The sequence below is a fragment of the Salvelinus namaycush genome, chromosome 37 (genome assembly GCF_016432855.1).
Source record: "Salvelinus namaycush isolate Seneca chromosome 37, SaNama_1.0, whole genome shotgun sequence".
NCBI classification, from domain to species: domain Eukaryota; kingdom Metazoa; phylum Chordata; class Actinopteri; order Salmoniformes; family Salmonidae; genus Salvelinus; species Salvelinus namaycush.
Window position 1 is genome coordinate 11,864,014 of NC_052343.1, and position 19,992 is coordinate 11,884,005.

The 19,992-nt window shown below is 42.7% G+C and overlaps 1 protein-coding gene across 1 annotated transcript in view; it reads left to right on the forward strand.

Moving 5' to 3' along the window:
• Positions 1–9,131: 9,131 nt before the first annotated feature.
• LOC120031616 (ras/Rap GTPase-activating protein SynGAP-like) overlaps positions 9,132–19,992 on the forward strand; it is a 78,139-nt gene continuing 67,278 nt past the window's right edge. Inside the window, exons 1-3 of the mRNA XM_038977421.1 lie at positions 9,132–9,177; positions 11,116–11,252; positions 19,555–19,660. Coding sequence (XP_038833349.1) covers positions 9,132–9,177; positions 11,116–11,252; positions 19,555–19,660 — 289 coding nt within the window. The remainder of the gene's footprint in view (positions 9,178–11,115; positions 11,253–19,554; positions 19,661–19,992) is intronic.

The window sequence follows — 19,992 nt, forward strand, 5'->3', positions numbered from 1 at the left end:
AGTGGATCTTACAGCAAGACAATAACCCCAAGCACACATCAAAATCCACAAAGAAATGGTTCATTGATCACAAAATCGAAATAAAAAAAATCAGTCTCCGGACATGAACCCCATTGAAAACCTGTGGTTTGAATTGAAGAGGGCAGTCCATAAACACAGAGGAAGGATATCAAGGATCTGGAAAGATTCTGAATGGAGGAATGGTCTAAAATCCCTCCCATTGTGTTTGCCAATCTCATAAATCATTTTTGAAAAAGGCAGTGCCGTTTTCCTCGCAAGGTGAGGTATTGAAAGGTATTGAAAACAGGGGTGTCGATAATTTGACCCCTACCTTATTGAGATAGTTTTTTATTACTTGTTAAACAAAATATATTTCTCTGAACAATTGTATTAGTATAAAACAATCTAATTTCCCTTTTCTGTATTTGAGTTATTTATTTTGTACAGTAATTTTTGCTCATCTTTATCAAGGGTGTGAATCATTTCAGACACCCACTGAACATGACAGACATCTTGGTGATGAAGTGAAAGCAGAAAACCCATAACTAAAATCCATTTAGATGGTCTCTGTTGATTCCTACTCAGACATCATTGCGTTGATCTGTCAAAATCAAGGAGGCAAAACGGTGCCATGAAATACCCCAGATACCTCTGATCCAAGACACCTCTGGCTTTTTCTCAATCAGGAGGTTCTTTCATAATTCCACCCAGGGCAACAGAGGGCCTCCCAGTCAGACTCCCCGTCACTCCTCTATCTGTCAGACGAGGTGAGTTAAGCTGTGTAGGAGTTTGAGAGATTGCCATTTGGGTAATATAACAATGACACAGTTCTTAGTCTATCTCTGGATTGAGGACAGATCACTATAATTATTATTTATCTCTGAGGACCAAAGGCTTGACCTGCTTTCTCTCAATGGAGCACCCCCCCCCCCCCCCCCCCCCCCCACATGGTGACATGAGACAGGATATACAAACAGAGAGAGAGAGAGAGACGGGAGAACACATCATAATAGATGATAGACGTGTGCAAATAAATACAGCAGCATTGTTACCTGTGAATGTGGATCACTGTGGTTTTGCATTCACAGTAATTCACACACACACACACACACACACACACACACACACACACACACACACACACACACACACACACACACACACACACACACACACACACACACACACACTATTCATTTATATTTTCTCTATACTCAGCACATTGAATATCACCTTCACACAGGTTGACAGGGAGGAACAGCACATCACCATGAAGGGTTAGCAGACAAAGCAATCCTGCATCTCATTTCCTATAGATGTTATTCAAGCCCTAAGTAAAGAGAGTTTTGCAGCACAACTTGGGGGATTGCTGTGTAGCCCCGTGGAATAGTCAAGTGAAGGGAAAGGAGAGAGAGAGAGTGATACTGTACACTCTAATAAGCCAACCCAACTCTGTTACTGGCAGTGCAGTCATTCCACCCTACTGCTCTAGCATCCTGGAGGAGGGATGGGAATGGAGAGAGAGAGAGAGAGAGCGAGAGAGAGAGAGACAGAGAGAGAGAGAGAGAGATGTGTGGCAGTGAGAGAGACGATGGTAACGAGAGGGAGGGAGGAGAGCATGAGAGAAGTGAAAGGGAGACGGGTAGAATGAGAGAAGGGGGACAGTAGGAGATAAATGTGTGAGAGAGAGTGAGGAAGAGAGAGAGCGAGAGAGAGAAATGGGCTGTTGAAGTGGGGGACTGAGACAGATGGGTGGAAGGGAGAGGGGAGCAATAGATGGTGGGGAGATGGAGGGAGGCTGCCAGGGAGTTTGTGGGAAAGTTTAATTGAATTTTGATTCATAATAGGATGATCGGAACATTGATTTCACCTTTAAATATTATAATTCGATTTTTATTACCGCCATATATTCAAGCAGACGGCTTGCTTATGAATATATAGATCTTGTTTCCTCATCTTATGTTGTCTTACAGTAACAGTATTGAACGTATTGGACTGCGATATCCGTTGATGTATTTTAGCCGTATAAGGATACGTTTACCCATATACAGTATTGCTCACCACCAACTTATGTCTATAGTGTGTAGATAGATAGATGGAAAGAAAAAATGTGCGCGTGCGCATCAGAGAGAGAGAGCGAGAGGGAGGGAGGAACAAGTCCGTTTTTCATGGATGGCTGGGTTGCTATGGGAACAAGATGTGGGCTACCTTTTCCCAAAAAAGTATCCTCCTTCCCTTTTTCCCTCTCTCATCACTTCATTTATCTCTCTCCTTCTTCTCAGCATCCCCAGTTCTTCACCTCTCCTCTGTTCCTATCCCCAGCTCATCGCATCGCTTCCCTCCTCTTCCCCTTCTTTCTATCTCTCCTATCATCCATCCTTCCCTCCTCCCACTCATTTCTCCCTGTCTACTCCTCTTTCCCCCTGTCCATCTCGTTCCCTGCGGTCTCCCCTCTTCTACTATTCTCCCTCTCAATCTTTCCCTTTCCCTCCATCTCTTCCACACTTTCTCCTTGTCTCTGATCATCTGTCTCTTTAACACTCACTTATATTCTATTCTTTTCTCGGTTGTCATGGCAATAGGCTGGGGGCGTGAGGGAGAGAGCGCGAGCGAGCAAGAGTGGGTGTTTCGGAAGTGACATCTCTTGGGCAGTAACCTTGTTTCCTGTGTGTGGAGTTGGGGGCGGATTCACGCGTAAAGTGCAGCAACAGTGACGCCGTGTGGACAAATGCGCGGTAGTGGGGAGCCCTGCTGTGCCAGACAAGGGCTGAGTGAATGATCGGATAGGTGAGAATACACACAGACAGACACACACACACACAGACAGACACACACGCACGCACACACACAGGACTGTGTCAGTGTAGTGCGGACCTCTGTGTTCACCTCTTCATTGAGGCCCATTGTGACACATCCCTGACATTTGACATCTCTCATGACACTGATGGCCATGTACTAAATGCCCTGAATCAGCATATTAAAGAACACCATTGCAGACCAGTGTATATTTTCATAAATACACCAAATCTGGGAAATAAATCCAAAAGCATTCATAGAATATGGAATGGTAGGATACCCCTATTGATTCCGAATGATGTGATATAAATGCTACGTGGGCACCAAGTAATGTATAAAATGTGTACATACTGTACATTGTGCTTCTTTGCCTTGAAAGTAACCAACAAGGCCACGCTGGCGTTGGTACGTTGCCCGACCCGGGCGACCTGAGGATATTGCATGTATATTTTTAGCTCTGTTTTAGAGCTTAGTGATGTGTATAAATTAACATTACCCCTGTCGGGTTCAGAAATGACAACGTTGAATAAAGCTGACCAGTCATCTGATGGCTGCTCGGCTCCTTGGCAAACTGCAAAGGAAGGCAGAAAATGATGGCGTTACGTGCCCACAGAGACAGACCTCAGCACATTCTGAGAGCGTTAACAAGAGAATGTGAATACGGTGTTTTTTAATATTTAGAACACAGAACTAGCCCACCTAGATTGGACCGCACAAACCGCACACACCATACCCTACACGCATTTTAGCTTCTACTCATTGAAATTCCCTCCAAGGTTTTTCAGATGATGAGGAATGAAGGTGGAGGTACAGATTGTAGCTGGAGCACATATGGGAATGAGTCACCGATATCCCCAGTGGATCCACAACATTGTGACTTTCATTAGGTATGCTGCTGTAGGTCTATAAGGTTTATCGTCAAAGGCTTTCTCTCTCCTTGTCCAATGTGTCTCTGAAAGAGGGGAACTAGTGTCACACTCCTGGGCCTTGGGATTTCTGGGCCTTGGGATTCCTGGGCCTTGGAATTTAGGCGATATGTCGTCTGCAGTAAAGATGATGGTGATTGACATGCTCATAATGATGATTGAATTGATATACTGTATTAGTCTCAATACACAAACATTTTCCGACACCAGCTCTTTCTACTTTCCACATGAAAACGTTGATATTGTGAACGTAAAAAGTAACACTTCAACTGCTAAACAAGTGAACATCCATGTACAAGGAGGTACATCATTCTAGCTGCAGGACAGGATAATATGGTCTGTACATTTTCTCCATGCCATTCTCAGAGATGATAAAGATTTAAATATATATACATGTGTATATATACAGTGGGGAGAACAAGTATTTGATACACTGCCGATTTTGCAGGTTTTCCTACTTACAAAGCATGTAGAGGTCTGTAATTTTTATCATAGGTACACTTCAACTGTGAGAGACAAAATCCAGAAAATCACATTGTATGATTTTTAAGTAATTAATTTGCATTTTATTGCATGACATAAGTATTTGATACATCAGAAAAGCAGAACTTAATATTTGATACAGAAACCTTTGTTTGCAATTACAGAGATCATACGTTTCCTGTAGTTCTTGACCAGGTTTGCACACACTGCAGCAGGGATTTTGGCCCACTCCTCCATACAGACCTTCTCCAGATCCTTCAGGTTTCGGGGCTGTCGCTGGGCAATACGGACTTTCAGCTCCCTCCAAAGATTTTCTATTGGGTTCAGGTCTGGAGACTGGCTAGGCCACTCCAGGACCTTGAGATGCTTCTTACGGAGCCACTCCTTAGTTGCCCTGGCTGTGTGTTTCGGGTCGTTGTCATGCTGGAAGACCCAGCCACGACCCATCTTCAATGCTCTTACTGAGGGAAGGAGGTTGTTGGCCAAGATCTCGCGATACATGGCCCCATCCATCCTCCCCTCAATACGGTGCAGTTGTCCTGTCCCCTTTGCAGAAAAGCATCCCCAAAGAATGATGTTTCCACCTCCATGCTTCACGGTTGGGATTGTGTTCTTAGGGTTGTACTCATCCTTCTTCTTCCTCCAAACACGACGAGTGGAGTTTAGACCAAAAAGCTCTATTTTTGTCTCATCAGACCACATGACCTTCTCCCTTTCCTCCTCTGGATCATCCAGATGGTCATTGGCAAACTTCAGACGGGCCTGGACATGCGCTGGCTTGAGCAGGGGGACCTTGCGTGCGCTGCAGGATTTTAATCCATGACGGCGTAGTGTGTTACTAATGGTTTTCTTTGAGACTGTGGTCCCAGCTCTCTTCAGGTCATTGACCAGGTCCTGCCATGTAGTTCTGGGCTGATCCCTCACCTTCCTCATGATCATTGATGCCCCACGAGGTGAGATCTTGCATGGAGCCCCAGACCGAGGGTGATTGACCGTCATCTTCAACTTCTTCCATTTTCTAATAATTGCGCCAACAGTTGTTGCCTTCTCACCAAGCTGCTTGCCTATTGTCCTGTAGCCCATCCCAGCCTTGTGCAGGTCTACAATTTTATCCCTGATGTCCTTACACAGCTCTCTGGTCTTGGCCATTGTGGAGAGGTTGGAGTCTGTTTGATTGAGTGTGTGGACAGGTGTCTTTTATGCAGGTAACGAGTTCAAACAGGTGCAGTTAATACAGGTAATGAGTGGAGAACAGGAGGGCTTCTTAAAGAAAAACTAACAGGTCTGTGAGAGCCGGAATTCTTACTGGTTGGTAGGTGATGAAATACTTATGTCATGCAATAAAATGCAAATTAATTACTTAAAAATCATACAATGTGATTTTCTGGATTTTTGTTTTAGATTCCGTCTCTCACAGTTGAAGTGTACCTATGATAAAAATTACAGACCTCTACATGCTTTGTAAGTAGGAAAACCTGCAAAATCGGCAGTGTATCAAATACTTGTTCTCCCCACTGTATATATTTTATATATATATATATATATATATTTATATATATATATATACACACAGCTGAAGTCGGAAGTTTGCATGCACTCAGGTTGGAGTCATTAAAACTCATTTTTCAACCACTCCACAAATTTCTTGTTAACAAACTATGGTTTTGGCAAGTCAGTTAGGACAACTACTAATTTTTCCAACAATTGTTTACAGACAGATTATTTCACTTATAATTCACTGTATCACAATTCCAGTGGGTCAGAAGTTTACATACACTAAGTTGACTGTGCCTTTAAACAGCTTGGAAAATTCCATAAAATTATGTCATGGCTTTAGAAGCTTCTGATAGGCTAATTGACATAATTTGAGTCAAGTGGAGGTGTACCAGTGGATGTATTTCAAGGCCTACCCTAAACCCAGTGCCTCTTTGCTTGACATCATGGGAAAATCTAAAGAAATCAGCCAAGACTTCAGAAAAAAAATTGTAGACCTCCACATGTCTGGTTCATCCTTGGGAGCAATTTCCAAATGCCTGAAGGTACCACATTCATCTGTACAAACAATAGTACGCAAGCATAAACACCATGGGACCACGCAGCCGTCATACCGCTCAGGAAGGAGACGCCTTCTGTCTCCTAGAGATGAACGTACTTTGGTGCGAAAAGTGCAAATCAATCCGAGAACAACAGCAAAGGACCTTGTGAAGATGCTGGAGGAAATAGGTACAAAAGTATCTATATCCACAGTAAAACGAGTCCTATATCGACATAACCTGAAAGGCCGCTCAGCAAGGAAGAAGCCACTGCTCCAAAACCGCCATAAAAATGCCAGACTACAGTTTGCAACTGCAGATGGGGACAAAGATTGTACTTTTTGGAGAAATGTCCTCTGGTCTGATGAAACAAAAATAGAACTGTTTGGCCATAATGACCATCGTTATGTTTGAAGGAAAAAGGGGGAGGCTTGCAAGCCGAAGAACACCATCCCAACCGTGAAGCACGGGGGTGGCAGCATCATGTTGTGGAGGTGCTTTGCTGCCGGAGGGACTGGTGCGCTTCACAAAATAGATGGATCTCAAGACATCAATCTGGAAGTTAAAGCTTGGTCGCAAATGGGTCTTCCAAATGGACAATGACCCCAAGCATACTTCCAAAGTTGTGGCAAAATGGCTTAAGGACAACAAAGTCAAGGTATTGGAGTGGCCATCACAAAGCGCTGACCTCAATCCAATAGAACATTTGTGGGCAGAACTGAAAAAGTGTGTGCGAGCAAGGAGGCCTACAAACCTGACTCAGTTACACCAGCTCTGTCAGGAAGAATGGGCCAAAATTCATCCAATTTATTGTGGGAAGCTTGTGGAAGGCTACCCAAAACATTTGACCCAAGTTAAACAATTTAAAGGCAATGCTGCCAAATACTAATTGATTGTAAACTTCTGACCCACTGAGAATGTGAGGAAAGAAATAAAAGCTGAAATAAATCATTCTCTCTACTATTATTCTGACATTTCACATTCTTAAAATAAAGTGGTGATCCTAACTGACCTAAGACAGGGAATTTTTACTAGGATTAAATGTCAGGAATTGTGAAAAACTGAGTTTAAATGTATTTGGCAAGGTGTATGTAAACTTCTGACTTCAACTATATATATACAGTACCAGTCAAAAGTTTGGGCACACCTATTCATTCATGGGTTTTTCTTTATTTTTTACATTGTAGAATAATAGTGAAGACATCTTAACTATGAAATAACACATATGGAATCATGTAGTAACCAAAAAAGTGTTAAACAAATCAAAAATAGCCACAGTCTGGAGGTGTGTTGGGTTATTGTCCTGTTGAAAAATAAATTATAGTCCCACTAAGCGCAAACCAGATGGGATGGTATATCGCTGCAGAATGCTGTGGTAGCCATGCTGGTTAAGTGTGCCTTGAATTCTAAATATATCACTGACAGTGTCACAAGCAAAGCACCCCCACACTATCACACCTCCTCCTCCATGCTTCACAGTGCGAAACACACATGCAGAGATCATCTGTTCACCTACTCTGCGTCTCACAAAGACACGGCGGTTGGAACCAAAAATCTAAAATTTGGACTCATCAGACCAAAGGACAGATTTCCACCGATCTCCCACCCATTGCTCTTGTTTCTTGGCCCAAGCAAGTCTCTTTTTCTCATTGGTGTCCTTTAGTAGTAATTTCTTTGCAGCAATTCGACCATGAAGGCCTGATTCACGCAGTCTCCTCTGAACAGTTGATGTTGAGATGTGTCTGTTACTTGAACTCTGTGAAGCATTTATTGGGCTGCAATCTGAGGTGCAGTTAACTCTAATGAACTTATCCTCTGCAACAGAGGTAACTCTGGGTCTTCCTTTCCTGTGGCGGTCCTCATGAGAGCCAGTTTCATCATAACGCTTGATGGTTGAAGTTCTTGAAATTTTCCAGATTGACTGACCTTCATGTCTTAAAGTAATGATGGACTGTCGTTTCTCTTTGCTTATTTGAGCTGTTCTTGCCATAATATGGACTTAGTCTTTTACCAAATAGGGCTATCTTCTGTATACCACCCCTATCTTGTCACAACACAACGCATTAAGAAGGAAATAAATTCCACAAATTAACTTTTAACACAGCGCACCTGTTAATTGAAATGCATTCCAGGTGACTACCTCATGATGCTCGGTGAGGGAATGCCAAGAGTGTGCAAAGCTGTCATTAAGGCAAAGGTTGGCTACTTTGATGAATCTCAAATCTCAAATATATTGTTGGGCTACTACAAGATTCCATATGTGTTATTTCATAGTTTTGATGTCTTCACTATTATTCTACAATGTAGAAAATAGTTTAAAAAAAGACAAACCCTTGAATGAGTAGGTGTGTCCAAACTTTTGACTGGTACTGTATATAAAGATCCCTCCATGCCCTGGCCTATATTCACGGCCTAGATTTTGTGATTTGGTCAAATTCTTAATGATATGTGAGTGTATATGAAAACCCCTAGGGCGCTCAGTCACAATAGCCACTGTGACTGTGAGTCCATGAGTGAAAAGTGACTTAGAGGTTGAAATCAAGGTTATGTAACCTCTCTTCATATCGTACAATAAATCATACCTTGGATTCTACCACTGTGATCCCCTTAATAAGCTTTGCTTGTTTAGCAACTCATTTATATTTCAAGAGCAGCTTTATTCATAATTAAACTTGAATATAAAACATAAACTCAGCTGTATTCGCTACAATTACACAGATTGCCTTTTGTGCTTGCCTTCCTACTTGGGGGCGATACAAGTATTGTGAATATAGTGAATATTTGAGAAAGCTTTTATTGTAAAATAAAGGTTCTGATAGGGTTGTTTGGCTGAAGAAGGCCTATTTTCAGGGTCGGAGTGGCTCTGTTTTTGGCATAGTGTCAAATGGACAGCATGGCCCGCTGCTGTGAGTGTGCCGACGATGCCGTGTCTCAGCCGAGTCAGGGCCTGTTACATCATTCAGCCTGCAGGGGCCTTTCCTTTCTCAAACATGGGGAAATATGCAAAGGGTTAAAGTGTGCTGTCTGGAAAGTGAAAGGTAGACACTAGATAGCCGTTGTTTGTACCATCTACAAGATGTATGGGTAAGGGTTAAATAAAGTGTGTTAGAGGGTTGACTGGGACTTGTACAATCTGCAGATATGATGTGTGTGAATTGTGAAAACAGTCTTGGTGTGAGGAGTGGGGAATGTCACTTTGGCTAACCTCTCGTTGAGGGCTTGTTTCCGGGCCTTGTTGGGGGTGTCTGTGGATTCACAACACAAGGCTGTCTGGAGTGAGAATAGCGTTGAGATGTTTGCTTAACATTCTGGTTGAAATGTAAAAACGAGGCGAAGGGAAGGGATATCAAAAGTGTTTTGATGAAAACATTAACATAGCCCCTGACATAACTTAGAGGGAAAAGAGAAAGAAATATGAAAGAGGGGAACATGGAAAGAGACTGGAGGAAAGACGAATAGGAAGGTCAATATGAGAAAGACATGAAGTGATGGAGACAGATGAGAGAAGGAGAAGCAGATGGATGGGCAGAGTGAGTAGGAGTGATAGAGAGACACACTAGGAAGTGGAGACTATGAAAGATAGTGAAAAAGACAAAGAGCCATGCCCTGGTTATTTCTGAGTGACCTAGCATCATGCTGACTGAAGCCAGAGCTTGGCTAATTGACTCCAGCAGTTGTAGTGGATCACAAAGCTTATTTTGCTCTGTTTCATGCCAAGGCCCTTCTGCTTCAGGACCCAGGGTCCATCTGAAGAGCTGCCTGTCTGTTACGGCCGTCTGGTCAGAGGGGGAACCTGAGGACGAACAAAGGCGTGTCCAGGGCAGAGGGATTATGAAACTGATGGAATTAGCGATGTAGTATGAAGATATGGTCATTTAGCACATGGTTCTCTGAACTTTCTGGGTCAGGGGACTCCTTTTTTGATAGCAAATTCATCAAGGGCCGCCTTATAACCATAACACAACTCGCAGTGCGATAAAAATGGCATAAAAGGAGACGTTTTACTGTGCTGTCTGCAGTGCATGGCTGGGCGAACCAAGTCTCGGCCCCAGGGAAAGAACATTTAAATAGCCCGCCACTTGGCATCGAATATTTTTCTTTTCCGTTTTCAAGCTAATTTCATGCAATTCATTTTTTTTTTTAGATCATAGGCAGAGAGAAAACTTTGCAGTTTTAAAGATTAAATTAAAGTGCATTCATGTCCAAAACAAAGAATTATTGAGTTGAAAAATGAATAATTGGTGGATATCCCTGTGAGCCTCCCAGGCCTTGTTGCCCATGGTAAATAAGAACCTACATTGTAGATGAATAATAATGGCATTTTATTGTATTAGACCCTCTAAACGAATCCCTTGGCCAAAGTATGTTTAATCGGTTATTGTAACAATATTCATAAAACATTTTTTTATTATTATTTATTTTATACTTATTTAGAGATCTCTTCCGCAGACCCCATTTTGGGAACCTCTGATGTAGCAGACCCTTTCATCCAATCCTTTTATCCACATTTTAGGCTATGGTTATAAATCGTAATAATAATTAAACTCTGTAGAAAGTGTGTTATTTTCTCTGAATGAGTGCATTGATTGGCGAGTTATTTACTGCGTAATGGACCAGTCCTAGATTAATCTGTCCACTTCTTTCATTGAGCATATTGTTGTTATGCGTGAAATGTGGACAACATGTGAAGAAGTCACATTGCATTTTCAGTGCTTTGGATTCAACTGATGCGGACGTACCAGCTTGCAAACATAAACAAGTTAACATCAACCATCTGACGACGGGCATGTTCTGGCATGTCCTCCACCGTCGAGTCACCCTAACTGACCCCTCTCCCCGCTCTCTGTCCCTCTCCCCTTGTTCTCTCTCCTCCCCAGATGCGAGGTGTGCCGTCCCCCCCTCCTATCGCCCCCATGCCCCTTCCTTTGCCGCTCCCTCCTACGACCGCCCCGACTGGAACCCCCGTCTCTGTGTGATCTCCGGAAATCAGCTCTACATGTTGGACCAGGAGGAGGTACTTACCTACGGCTGCACACACTATAGAAATACAATCCCACCCATCACCCACCCATTGACTTGAAAGGGGATTACCGTTCTAGGAATGATATTTCTATCTATTCTATGGCTCACATTGCTGTACCATACTGTATTAGACTGGGTTGTTTGACATGGCATGAGTGTCTACAACACTGTCATGACAGTTTCTAAAGCTACAAAGTTTAATAAAAAAATTACATATCCAAAAAAGGATATCACCACAATTGACCCTTTAGGAATGTAACTTTATTTGACATGACCTGACATTACATGGTATGCTGAGTACATTACATTGCCAATAAACATTGTCACTGTTTTAATTCCCTAAGGTTTTCCTGACCACATGACCTGACTAGGAAAAGCTCTGGACCGGGGTCCTAGATATAACACAGTATCTCATGTACACGTTGGACCTGAAAGAGGCCAGTGTTCATATTATAAACTCAAGGCAGGTGTCCTGGGACACTGTCGCCTAAGGCTTGCTTATGGGAGGTCCAGTCCTGCAACTATTGTTAGCTTAGAATTTTGTGGCAAACAACTTTGGCACCAGTACGCCTCTATACAAGTAGGTCACGTCTGGCTAAGATGGGCATTGGGGCCAGTAACCGAAAGGTCGCTGGTTTGAATTCCCGAGCCATCAAAAGACACATTTTGGTTGAATGCATTCAGTTGTGCAACTGACGAGGTATCCCCTTTCCCATCTGAGTGCTGATCTAGGATCAGTATACCTTTTAGATCATAACAGACATGACACGATTACATGACCAGGTGGGACCTGATTCTAGATCAGCACTCCTACTCTGAGACACTTTAGGAATACGGGACTTTTTCAACCTGACTGTTTATTGCTAATTCAAAACAAAAAGAAACTACCTTAGATTACTTACTATATCTTACTAAGTAGAGATTCAGCCTGCTAGCTAAGACCAGAAGGGGGTACTATTCCTTCACTTTTGTACCTGTATCGCCTTTGGACATGTCTCTTTTTAAATGTAGACCTTGTAGACAGATTTACAGATTTATATCCAATAAATGAATCCTAAAACACAATTAAAACACATAGAGGTTTTACTTACACACTTAAAGTCTATTACAGTGCAATAACAGTGTTCATAGTACATTTGATTGAGAGTATGAGTCTATTAAAGATGATGTAATGATGTAATAGAGTACTGTAGCAGTACTTGCAGGGTAGCTAGCTGCCAATATCTTTAATTCTCATCACTCAGAAGGAGAATAAAGAACCTTATGATCCAGATAAGGGCCTTTTCAGCTCTGGAGTGATGAGAAGAAGGCCCAGGTCAATTAATCAAAGGCTTATCCCTGTCTAATTGTGCCAATGAGGCAGAAGCTATGAATGGATTTGAGGCAGACCTGACGTGCCGATAGCCACCACCTCGGAGAGAGGATGAGAGGCGATTAAATATTCATGCCTGTCACTCACCTCATGCGGTGCGAGTGGGCCTCTCCATCTCTCTCTCTCTCTCCATCTCTGTCTCTGTTTCTTTCTTTCTTTCTTTCTTTCTTTCTTTCTTTCTTTCTTTCTTTCTTTCTTTCTTTCTTTCTTTCTTTCTTTCTCTCTCTCTCTTTCTGTCTTGCTCCACCTCTCTCTCTCTCTCTCATACACACACACCCCACTTGATTCATTTCTGTTCGATTCAAATGCTTTTAGTGGCATGACAAAAAGCAATCATATGTTGCCAAAGAGGAGATAAGGTGGACCAGAGGAATATCTCTCTCTCTCTCTCTCTCTCTCTCTCTCTCTCTCTCTCTCTCTCTCTCTCTCTCTCTCTCACACATTTTATTTCTCAGGCTACCTCTCCTCCCTCTGCTCCCTCCCTCCCTCTCTCCCTGGAGTGACTGACAGTAGTCTTTGGCTATCCCACAGACCTGCTCTCTCCTTTCTTTCCCAGGCAGCTCCATTGAGATGCCACTCTGTTTTGTTTTGTGAATGACATCCGTCAAAAGACCCTTTTCTCTTCATTGCGACTTCTTCAGTCTCAACTAAGGGGCTGCTTGAGGGAATAACAGTGCTCTGGAGGAATATGTGAAAATATCTGTCACTTCACCATTGTGCTCTTCTGTGCTCCCATATTTCAAATGTGCTCTATTCACCTCAGTAAACACTACAAGTGGTGAAAACTGGTGATGTTGAAAGCTTGATTTATGCATAGTCCGAATTAACGTAATAGATTAAGAGTGTTCCCTTTCATCCAAGTACAGAAGTCACTATACCTTCTGATCAACACTATATTGTTTGTGTAGCTTCCCCTACTTGCATACTCTCCACCTCAGAAGTCAATATTAAAAGTGAACACTACACAATCCAACTGAACTTCACTCCCTAACAAAAAAACTCCATGCTGCACTGCCATTGACAGTAGAAGAGCCCTGACCACTTCCCAGTGGGCTGCTGTTAGCCCTCTGTGCCCGTGGTGGGAGCGAGAGGATCGACAGTGATGGCTGCCACTGATATGAAGTGACAGAGCCCCGCACTGTGTGCACCAGACGCCACGCACCAGTGCCCTGTCCTCCAGTCATGTGCCCAGGCATCGCTCTCCCTCCCACTGTGCCCCAGTGTTATGCAAGCAATCAGAGGGCACTATTTCCTGCTAGCACAGTGCTAGCACTAGCATGTTAGTATCCTCTCTCACTACTACTGCACATTAGCATTAACCTGCTAGGCTAATTCAAAATAAAGGGAATTAGAACAGGATTTGTCTCAGTATCAATGCATGGCCATTGTGTTGCATTCCCTGCCCATATGTTTGCAATGGCTTTGGCAGTGTTGATACTGTAAATTAATTCATTAGCGCCCAAGCCAACAATGCAGCGCCGTGGTGGCTTTGGCTGTAGCTACTGTTGTCACATTGCATAAAGCATGACTCAGGAGTAGTTAGCATTTTTACACATGCATGACCCTTGGGAACCCATTTGGAAACAGGGGGGATGTGGCAATTATGTAATAAATAAGGCACACATGGATGGAAGGAGTCATGAGGAAGAAGCTCCTTCATTTGACAAATAAGAAGGCTCAATGCACTATACATTGGCAAATCCTAAGGTTATTTAACAAGCACTTTACTGCCTTTTGGCATCTGAATAACCATTACGTGCAACTGAAATAAGCCATTTTCAAAAGGTCACCCTTATACATAATTAGGGGTTATACACTGAGTGTACAAAACATTAGGAACACCTTCATAATATTGCGTTTCACCCTTCTTTTGCCCTCAGAATAGCTTCAATTCGTCAGGGCATAGACTTTACAAAGTGTCGAAAGCGTTCCACAGGGATGCTGGCCCATGTTGATGCCAATGCTTCCCACAGTTGTGTGAAGATGGCTGTATGTCTTTTGGGTGGTGGACCATTCTTGATACACACAAGAAACTATTGAGCCTGAAAAACCCACGAACGTTGCAGTTCTTGACACACTCAAACCGGTGTGCCTGGCACCTACTACTCTAACCCTTTCAAAGGCACAAATCTGTTGTCTTGTCCATTCACCCACTGAATGGTACACATACACAATCCATGTCTTAATTCCTTCTGTAAAGTGTCTCCTCCCCTTCATCTACACTGATTGAAGTGCATTTAACAAGTGACATCAATAAGGGATTATAGCTTTCACCTGGATTCACCTGGTCAGTCCAAATCATGGAAAGAGCAGGTGTTCCTAATGTTTTGTACACTCAATGTAAACTTGCTTCTTATCAAGGCAATTTGATTAATTTGCCTGGCTATGCATGTGTATAGTGCATTTAAATGGAGTTTATCTAACATTCCAACTGAATGCAGGTATTGGGGGAAATGTCCACATAGGGGAGTAGTGGGACAGCTCTTCCACCAGTGCTTTGCAGCATGCTCAAATTTTACATACAAACAATGAAGATCAACTTTGGATTGGAATTTGGTCGGATTTAGTACTTAGGGAGGCTCTCTAAATGCCCTCTTTTCTCATTCCAAGATGCCAAAAATGGTCTTAAAATCACTCTGTTTGAACGTTTCTCTTTGATTTTATCACATGCCAGTTGCTGTGTCCAATGCCTGAGGCGAGGGAACATCTGTCAGTGATAGGATGTTATTGAGAGACTTGAGGACAGACAGTGGTGTTGGCCAGCCTAACCGTTTGTCATACTTCCAGGGACACAGAGGCTGGTGTGTGCGTGTGTGTTTGTGTGCATGCGTGAATGCGTCTGTGTGTGTGTCGGGGGCAGAGGTAGTGGACTCAGCCGCTGTTTGATCACGACTCCGTTACAAAGTAATGGATTCACACCTGCCGCTCCATTAACCCCCCCCCAACCCCTCCCAGACCCACCCATATCCCCCACCCAGCCTACCCATTCACAGCTGGGCCAGTAGTGACATATGGTCTAGGCAGCCTGCAGCATTGCTCAACTCTCCATGCCAGGCCCCCTCTCCTCTCCCTCTCACTCAGATCTATGGCTTTCATTCTCCCTCTACTCACCCACAACCCACCATCCACCCCTCCTTGCAGTGCCTGAGCACAGTCATCTGTCTATTTCAGTCTTAGCCACTTCTGCTCCTACTCTTACCTCTGACTACAGTTTGCTGGATGCCGAAATCCAGTACAATTGACCTTCTTGTTAGCTATTAGAATGAACTTATGAATGAGCTTATCTCTGACAACACTCAAGGGAGCCCAGGTCTGCATGCCAGTATTCAATCTTCTTTTCAATTGAATGAAATGCATTGTTGACTCGCACATACAAAAACCAGAATACCCAGAGACAAAAACTCCAGAACAGAAATTGGGAAACACTGCTATACTGCATTACAATTACAGACATTTATAGACAATTAGCATGCTTTCTTGCTCCCTGCAGGTTTCAATGCTAGACCACTGCCCCTGTGTGAGTGTCAGTGCGGGCCCCACATGCCCTTTGTCTGGTCTGCCAGTGTTGTGTGCCAACCTGCCTTGTGTGCCCACTCATGAGCATGGCTACCAGGGACGGTGCCAAGGCCGTGTCAAGTCCCCAGCTGCAGCGCCACTGTCCTAACCAGCCCCCCCCCCCCCCCCCCCCCCCCCCCCCCCCCAATCCAAATCTGCCACGCAGGCTATAAATAGCGCCCAGGTGTTCCCCCTCGCAACCAGAAAGGGCTATGTGTCAGGGTGGGTGTGTGTGCATGTGTGTGTATGTGTGGTGGGGGTCTTTTCCATACACTTGTTGTGATGAATTGTGTCTGAATGGGGACACGGTGGGGATGAGGGGGGAGTGGGCTAACTGTGTTCAAGTGGACATCATTGTGGAAATTACCATGTTTAACATGTCATGATAGACTAGTATTTATGTAGGGTGTTTAAGATCAGTTTTGAGTCAGAGTTTAATGTGATCTAAACGGCCTCTCGGCTGCTCTGTGAACTTTTTCCGTTCTTATTCCTAGTCAAAGTCACTACTCTCATTGAGGAAATCGTCAACTCCATGCCTTAGACTCAACTGAAGTCCGGAGAAATTACTTATTGATTAAGTAATACAACACTTAGATTATCATAGCATTTAGCACTTACAGTATACTGTATATTGATCACATTTCTTTATATTACTATTGTATGTGTATCGATACATTTAATTAGATAAGTGCTCTTAAATGCAGGAAGGAGCTCTGGTGCAGCAAGGAAACAGGGTAGAGAAGAGTGGATAGATACATTTAGGGACATCTCTGAAGTCTTGTGAATGAATATATCAGTTAATTATCCAAAAATATAGCAACTATTACGCTTATGACAGTATAAAAGGCTTGGAGACAGATGGCTCATATTATTAACACGTTAGAGAGTATATCTGTGTTAGAAGGATATTCCTAGAGTGTTATGGTCCAATAATGAAGTAAATTAGATTATATTGAGAAATAACCAAAAATAATGTGAATGTTATAAACACATGTTAAAATTTGGTCTGACGCATTTTTAACAGTGTGCTCGCAGTGTATCATAAAAAATATATAAACAGCAAAGCAAAGTCTTTCCGTGCTTATAATTGCTCAAATAAAAGGGCAGGCGATAAAGAAACAAGCTTTTATGCATGCGGGTGCTGGACTCATAAAGATTGGGTGTCTTATAATACATTTTTCATTGAGGAACTCATTCCGTAACTAGCAATATATCTGTCCTCAGCGTAAGATGCATCTCACAACATACTCATTAGTATGCACTAAGAGGAAAATACGAGCATAATCAAATACACACTTGATTTATGGTGTGTGTATCCCTGATTACGTTTTTAAAAAGAGGTAAACGTCAACAAAATGAATCCTGCCACCGATAGCGCTGGGAGATGTCTTCCGGCTTACTGGGCTATGGGGGATTGTATGGAGTGCTGTGCTCTGTGCTCTGCATCCACTAGAAATGTCTAGCGCAGTAGACTGCATGTTATGTATGTTGGGGGGGTGGGTACTGTCGCCTGCAGTGGGTGTATATATGTATTACACTTTTATGTCATCCATATTGTGCTGGAAGCCCTGCTACATGTCTATGATTTTACAGCTGGTCATACGGTTAAACGTGGTCATGTGACCACCCGGTGACCCTCACACACATACAGTACCAGTCAAAAGTTTGGACACACCTACTCATTCCAGGGTTTTTCTTTATTTGTACTATTTTATACATTGTAGAATAATAGTGAAGACATTAAAACTATGAAATAACACATATGGAATCATGTAGTAACCAAAAAAGTGTTAAATCAAATACATTTTATATTTGAGATTCTTCAAAGTAGCCACCCTTTGCCTTGATGACAGTGTTGCACACTCTTGGCATTCTCTCAACCAGCATCATGAGGTAGTCACCTGGAATGCATTTCAATTAATAGGTGTGCCTTTCTTTCCATCTTAATGCGTTTGAGCCAATCAGTTGTGACAAGGTAGGTGTGGTTTACAGAAGATAGCCCTATTTGGTATGGGAAGAACAGCTCAAATAAGCAAAGAGAAACGACAGTCCATCATTACTTTAAGACATGAAGGACAGTCAATCTGGAAAATGTAAGAACTTTGAAAGTTTCTTCAAGTGCAATCACAAAAACCATCAAGCGCAATGATGATACTGGCTCTCATAAGGACCGCCACAGGAAAGGAAGACCCAGAGTTACCTCTGCTGCAGAGGATAAGTTCATTAGAGTTAACTGCACCTCAGATTGCAGCCCAAATAAATGGTTCAGAGTTCAAGTAACAGACACATCTCAACATCTACTGTTCAGAGGAGACTGCGTGAATCAAGCCTTCATGGTCTGAATTCACACACACACACACGATTTTCTTGTTTTTACATTTACAGATAGCCAGGGGTACACTCCAACACTCAGACATAATTTACAAATGAAGCATGTGTGTTTAGTGAGTATGTCAGATAAGATGCAGTAGGGATGACCAGGGATGTTCTCTTGATAAGTGTGTGAATGGACCCTTTTCCTGTACTGCTAAGCATTCAAACTAGTACTTTTGGGTGTCAGGGAAAATGTATGAAGTAAAAATAACATAATTATCTTTAGGAATATAGTGAAGTAAAAGTAGTCCAAAATATAAATAGTAAAGTAAAGTAGAGATACCTCAAAAAACTACTTAAGTAGTACACACACACACACACACACACACACACACAAATCAGTACTATACCATGGATAGCCATATCATATTTAGCTTATGTTGACTGGACTCAATTGTTTTTGGTATCTTTTAGTTTCCACTGTAATCAACTAACTATTAGCATAGGTGATTTGATTCTGTTGAAATGTTGAAGTTGAAATGGTGCTGGAATAGTGGAGGCAGATCCTGTTTTCTTTGTGACTTGCAGTAACTCTCAGTGGTTCTAAATCAATAGTTGTTTAGTGGTCCAAAAATGTGGAAACATTACCTTGCTTGACCATGCTGTAGGTCATGTAACTGTTTGTTACATGCAAAATGCTTTGTGGACTTCACCGGACAGATGTTGCTCTCTGGCTTTATAATGAAACAAAGGTGTGATTGAATTTATTCTACCACTGTGTCTTCTTATTGTCTCTGCCTTTAGGCCTATATATCACAGTGTCAAGGCATATGAACTAACAGGTTATAGAGCAAACAATGTAATTATCACAACACATAGAGTAGGTTGTAATATGGCTCTTTTTTCCTGGCTTGGCTTCCCCAGTTATTTTTGCCCACGCACCACTACTGCTCAGTAATATACATTTCAAGATACTATCTATTATGGTCTTCAGAAAATATAGCCTAATGCATTGTGCGTATTGACCTGACCTTGTCTCTCTGTGCATATGCAGGTACACCCTTTGTTGATGCGCGAGCGGCGCTCCGAGTTGCACAGGAACAAGCTGCTGCGGAGGACAGTCAGCGTTCCTGTTGAGGGGAGGCACCATCCAGAGATGGGTGAGTAGGCCATGGGCCCTTCTATCTCTCTGAGTTCTTTCTGATAGAAATACAGTCAATAGAATGGGCTTGGAACCTCTGACCATAAAGCACAAATTTAATGTTGTACTTCCTGCTTTTACTTCCTGCTTTACTCTTATGGGGACCCTCGCAATGGTTGCCAGTCCATCCATTATCCATTGACCTGAATGGTTGAGGCCCGTTCTACTCCTTCTAGTTCTGTGTTTCTGACTCTACCTGTCATGGGCTGCTCTTACCTTTCTCTGCCTCTCTACTTCTTATATTTTGTGATTCTGTATTTCTTACTGACTCTCTGACTCGTTGTCTCTGCC